The following is a 5,016-nucleotide window of genomic DNA, read 5'->3' on the forward strand; positions in this document are numbered from 1 at the left end:
AAATACCTATCTACTCCTACACCATTTTCACACTAAAATCATTCTCCCTCAAATTTTAAAGTTTCATCATTTGCTCAAATTTCTCTCATTTTCCCTTAATCTAAGTGTAGTAGGGGGCTTAGCCCACTGGCCACCGGGTCCTCACTTAAGTGAAGTGACCCGGGTTCGTTCCCTCTTGGGAGCGAATTGGAGATTGGAGATATAAGGTGGATCTTGGTGAATGGAGAGATAAGGTGGTTCTTGGAGTGGATGAGAACTAATTACTAACATCTAACATGACTTTGCCCGATAAAAAAAAAATCTAAGTGTAGCAGATCAAGCAAACGCAACAGCAAAACACTCAAACATACAAACTCTCAATCGCTCAAGTTTGTGACGAAATTAAAACAAGTAAAGAAGAATATAAACATAAGATTTTTACGTGGTTCGATCGTAAGACCTGCATCCACTGAAGATCAGAAGAGAACTTTTACTATCAAGAACAAGAAGCAACAAAGAATTACAACCAAAGAGCCAGAGATCACAGCTCACAAGCCTAACTTCAATACTGTTTTCAGATCTCTCTTGACTCTTTTCATCAAAGAATTCTACAAACTTCTAACCGAACTATGATGATTACAAAGAGTATTTATACAAGGAATTTGAACAAGAAACGAGCTCGCAATCTGAACTGAAAGATAGCCTGAGCGAGGGAAGTTTAGCTGTTAGTTTGTTGTAACAAACTAAGGGCATGTTTGATTTCCTAGTTTAGTCCTAAATAGATTAGTTATCTAGTCTAATAGTGGTGATTGGTATTTTTTTTAAAACACTTATCGGCCCTACACTAATAGAAGGCCCGTCCTTTTTCTCCTGTAGCCTTTTGGGTAATTAATCCTTCCACTGATGTCTGATTATTTGACTTGAAATGAACAGTATTAATTACTTAATCACATTTTCTCACTTTTGCCCTCATTTTCGATATCTACATCTGTTACTCAGGCATTCTTTTTTCTTTCCAGAAGCGCCGATTCACGATTCCTTCTTTGTGTGGAGAACGAAACCATTGATCGTCGTCGAAGCTCCGATTCGCAAGATTGCTGCACCCCTCTCGCATTCCAAACACGATTCAAGGTTGTATATTTCTGGTCGAGAAATACTGGTCGTCGGGCCGGACGCGTCCGTCTAGGGTTTTAAATCTGCCCCTAATTTATATTCAAGGTTAATTTATGTCTCCACTTTGGTTTTCTTGTTGATGGTGCGTGCGTGTTCTTACCAGTTTTATTTGAATCAAAACTAGAAAAAAGTCAGATGATGTTTCCTTTTCCTTTCTTTTTCTATTTATTTGTCTCATCATAAGCTCATTATTCTCTCTTTGTTTCACTATTAATTTTGAATTGATTTTTTCAATTTCATCAATTGAAAAGGGTGTTTTTATTGGTTTTGAATCATGGTATACATTATTCTTTCAATTCTTTAGATATATACATGGTGTATAAGTGAGTTTTGAACTATACTGTTGATATGATTAATTTGTTCACGGTGTTTTATATCATGTATGAAATTTGGTTTTATATCCATGGGAAATAATGCATAAGAGAGTGAATTTAAATGATGAAAGTAAATTCTGTTTTGTGATTTTTTTTTTATTTTTTTGTTGTTGCTGTCATTACTTTGATATCAGTTTTTTGGTGTGATACAATGCACTGCTTATGAGAATTATCTGCTATTATTGGCATTGCTTCCTATAGCTAAGAGTATATTATTTTACTTCCAATTATATGCAGAATTTTGTATACCTATCCATCCACAGTAGCCAATGACGCGCACTCGTAGAGATGTTGAAATTGTCCTATTGATACAGGAGATTGTTCATGAGTTTTTGATGCAAATGATATGTGTAATTGCAATTCTAACTAGATTGAACTATCGAAAGAGAAAGCGTAGTAATATAGCTAATACATATTCTTTGATCCAAAGAATACCAGACCAAATTAAGCACTTGAACAGAATGGTAGGACTTACTGACATTGATTGCATGGCAAATCTTCGCATGGATCGAAACACTTTCGATAGATTATGTCTTTTATTGCGACAGTTAGGGGGTTTGACTGATGGGAGATTTGTTAGTGTAGAAGAGCAAGTCGCAATGTTTATATCTATTTTGGCACATCACCAAAAAAATAGAATAATTGGGTTTAATTTCTCGCGGTCCAGCCAAACAATATCCCATTACCTCCATGTTGTTTTAAAAGGTATTTTGAAATTACATGGGATATTCTTGGCCAAACCACAGCCTGTCCCAGAAGACAGCAATGACCCAAGATGGAAGTGGTTTAAGGTATCTCGTTCTAATGTTCTTTAATAGTTATGTTTAGTTTAATGTAGGCTAAATTGACTCTGTCTCTTGTTGTGTATAGGGTTGCTTAGGAGCATTGGATGGCACATACATTAATATTGTAGTGCCAAACGTAGACAAGCCGAGGTATAGGTCAAGAAAGGGTACCATTTGTACGAATACACTAGCCGTATGTGACAGAAATATGAAGTTTGTTTACATATTAACTGGTTGGGAGGGATCAGCTGCTGACTCTCGGGTTTTAAGAGATGCTATCAACCGAGTGCACGGACTCAAAGTTCCAAGAGGTATATATACTTATGTAAATTGTTAATTAACGCATCTTTGTTATCATTTGTGGAGGACATATACGCTAACTAGGCCTTATGGTGTGTTTGTGTTTGTTATTCTTTAGGAAATTACTATTTATGTGATAACGGTTACGCGAATAGCGAAGGGTTTTTGTCTCCATACAAAGGTGTTAGGTATCACCTTAAGGAGTGGGGTCCTGAATCTGTGAGACCTCAAAACGCCAAGGAAATGTTCAATATGAGGCACACTAAAGCTAGAAATGTGATTGAGCGTGCATTCGGACTCATGAAGATGCGATGGGCGATACTTCGGAGTGCGTCGTATTATCCTGTCCATGTTCATAATAGGCTGGTTATGTGCTGTTTTCTACTGCACAATTTCATTCGTTCAGAAATGGTGCATGATCCACTTGAAGCACTGGTTGATAGACAGCCTGGTGCAGATGCCTATGAAGAGCATGGAGACGAAGATGATGGTTTTGTTGATGCTATTCAAACGTCTCCCCAGTGGAATCGCGCTAGAGATGCAATCGCTGAAGCAATGTGGAGACAGCCTTGATCAGCTTTAAGGAGACATTAGTACTATATTGTGCTTAGTTTATGCATAATAAGGTGTGTTTGTGTTGTCATAAGTGAACAAGTGGATTATGTTTTGCAAACATGTGTTTAGCTGGATTCTAACTTATTTACCTTTTGCCCATGTTTTTTGGTGGCTGCAATTATGTGATTGTGATTATTGGCCTTGTTTAAAGCTTTGTTTCCAATTGTATAGTTTACTTTTGGCTGATTTAAGAGCTCAATGAATAAATCAGCAGGAGCTCAATTGTATAATTTATTTTTTGGCTGATTTGTCAAGCTTCCTGTTTTAGTCAAAAACCAGCATGGGCTATCACTTCTCTATCTTTCAAAAACGTGCTGTCATGCATTGAAATTTTCCTTTATCTGCAACTTGGTTGAAAAGAGTGTGTTTTGTCATTTCTACGCAGTGAACTTGATAAAACAAGTGCTAAGACTTGTCATTCTACTGTCTGATATGAAATGTCTATGGAATATCACCCTCTAACAAAATACCTTCTATAAAAGCAACAATAATGTTTCTCTACTAATTACAACACACTCATTTCCATTCTCATCCCTCAATGTCTCTCTCTAAGATTAAACCACAAAAGGAGTACTTCTATGGCTCTAAGTGGAGCCGTGAAATGGATAGCGTCCTCTTGGCAAGCCTAGCTCGGCAAAGAAATATTTATCAATGGAAATCATCAAACATCCCTGCTGAAGCCATGACTTACGTGTGTTTTGATGTAAATGAAATGTTTCCAGGGATACTCCGATGGGGCGAAGTTTATGAGCGCAAAGACCACTTGCTATCACGTTATAAGACGTTCATTGAGATTTTGAAAGTCCCAGGAACACAATGGGATATTCATCAGCACTGCATTCACGCCGCCGACATTGTCTGGAAGCAAATATTCCGGGTTAGTATTTTAACATAAATGCTTTTGCTCATTTGCCTACTTTGAAATAATAGATTACAGTTGCTTAACGATTTGTAGGGAAACTCCTTCGTGAAGGCATACTACTATAATGATGAGCCCGAGTTTGACAAGTTAGCGACAGTATTTGGAGATGATGAAATAAAGGAGGAGAGTGGGCAAACAGTGATAATTATAAGCGACACGACACAAGTCGTAGTGGAAAATCAGGAAAACAACGCTAACGTCTCAGACGATGAAGAGGTGATGTCGCCGGACGTTGGCAAAGCACGTCGGAGATTGTTCAATGATAGGGGTCAGATGCAGGATGTTCAGTCCACAAATAAAGGTGACGAAACACTTCCACTGATAAATGCTTTCCCGATTCCAAATGCGCGGAAAACGGCAGGCTCTAGCTCTTGTGCATCGTCTAGCCCTAGCATATGGTGGAAGAACAGATCCCTGTAGAGGGTTAACAATGTGGTGCTGCACGTGTGTCTTGATGTTGCTCATCTGCCTTGTTTAAAACTAAGCTTTGTTGTAGGCCTTTTAAATTCATGTGTTAGATTGTGTGCGTGTCTGTAGTTGTTAGATTGCCTGTGTGTCTGCATTTATCCCTTTCTTATTGTTGCCCTTATGGCATGATGATTTGTAGTTCTTGTTGGCTTTATTTTAATCTTTTGTTGGTAAGCTTGAAGCATTTCTTAATTAATTTGGATGATATGCTTAGATCTGTTCGACAAAACCCCCCACCAATCTGTCTTGAACTAACCTGCAAATTCTTAAACTAACCTGTCAATAACACAGCCACACAATTCTTAAACAATCCTTAAATCACAGTACAAGATTCACCATGCATTCCAAAATAAATGCTTAAACAAGTACATTAGATAGACATAACTAACTTCAAGCAAAA

The 5,016-nt window shown here is 37.7% G+C and overlaps 1 protein-coding gene across 1 annotated transcript; it reads left to right on the forward strand.

Annotated features, from left to right (window-relative positions):
• Window positions 1-946: 946 nt before the first annotated feature.
• Window positions 947-3,353, forward strand: LOC130987527 (uncharacterized). Its single transcript, XM_057911071.1, has 4 exons — window positions 947-1,197; window positions 1,764-2,317; window positions 2,397-2,622; window positions 2,730-3,353. Exons 2-4 carry the CDS (start codon window positions 1,796-1,798, stop codon window positions 3,182-3,184), a joined length of 1,203 nt encoding a protein of 400 aa, XP_057767054.1. The 5' UTR covers window positions 947-1,197; window positions 1,764-1,795; the 3' UTR covers window positions 3,185-3,353.
• Window positions 3,354-5,016: the final 1,663 nt, after the last annotated feature.

The sequence above is a fragment of the Salvia miltiorrhiza genome, chromosome 6 (assembly GCF_028751815.1).
Source record: "Salvia miltiorrhiza cultivar Shanhuang (shh) chromosome 6, IMPLAD_Smil_shh, whole genome shotgun sequence".
NCBI classification, from domain to species: Eukaryota; Viridiplantae; Streptophyta; class Magnoliopsida; order Lamiales; family Lamiaceae; genus Salvia; species Salvia miltiorrhiza.

Bases quoted from the DNA above. Each gene is read 5' to 3' on its own strand.
- LOC130987527 (XM_057911071.1), top strand. From the start codon at position 1,796: ATGACGCGCACTCGTAGAGATGTTGAAATTGTCCTATTGATACAGGAG. The intron at 2,318-2,396 runs GTATCTCGTTCT...TGTTGTGTATAG, and splicing joins CAAGATGGAAGTGGTTTAAG to GGTTGCTTAGGAGCATTGGA. The intron at 2,623-2,729 runs GTATATATACTT...GTTATTCTTTAG, and splicing joins CGGACTCAAAGTTCCAAGAG to GAAATTACTATTTATGTGAT.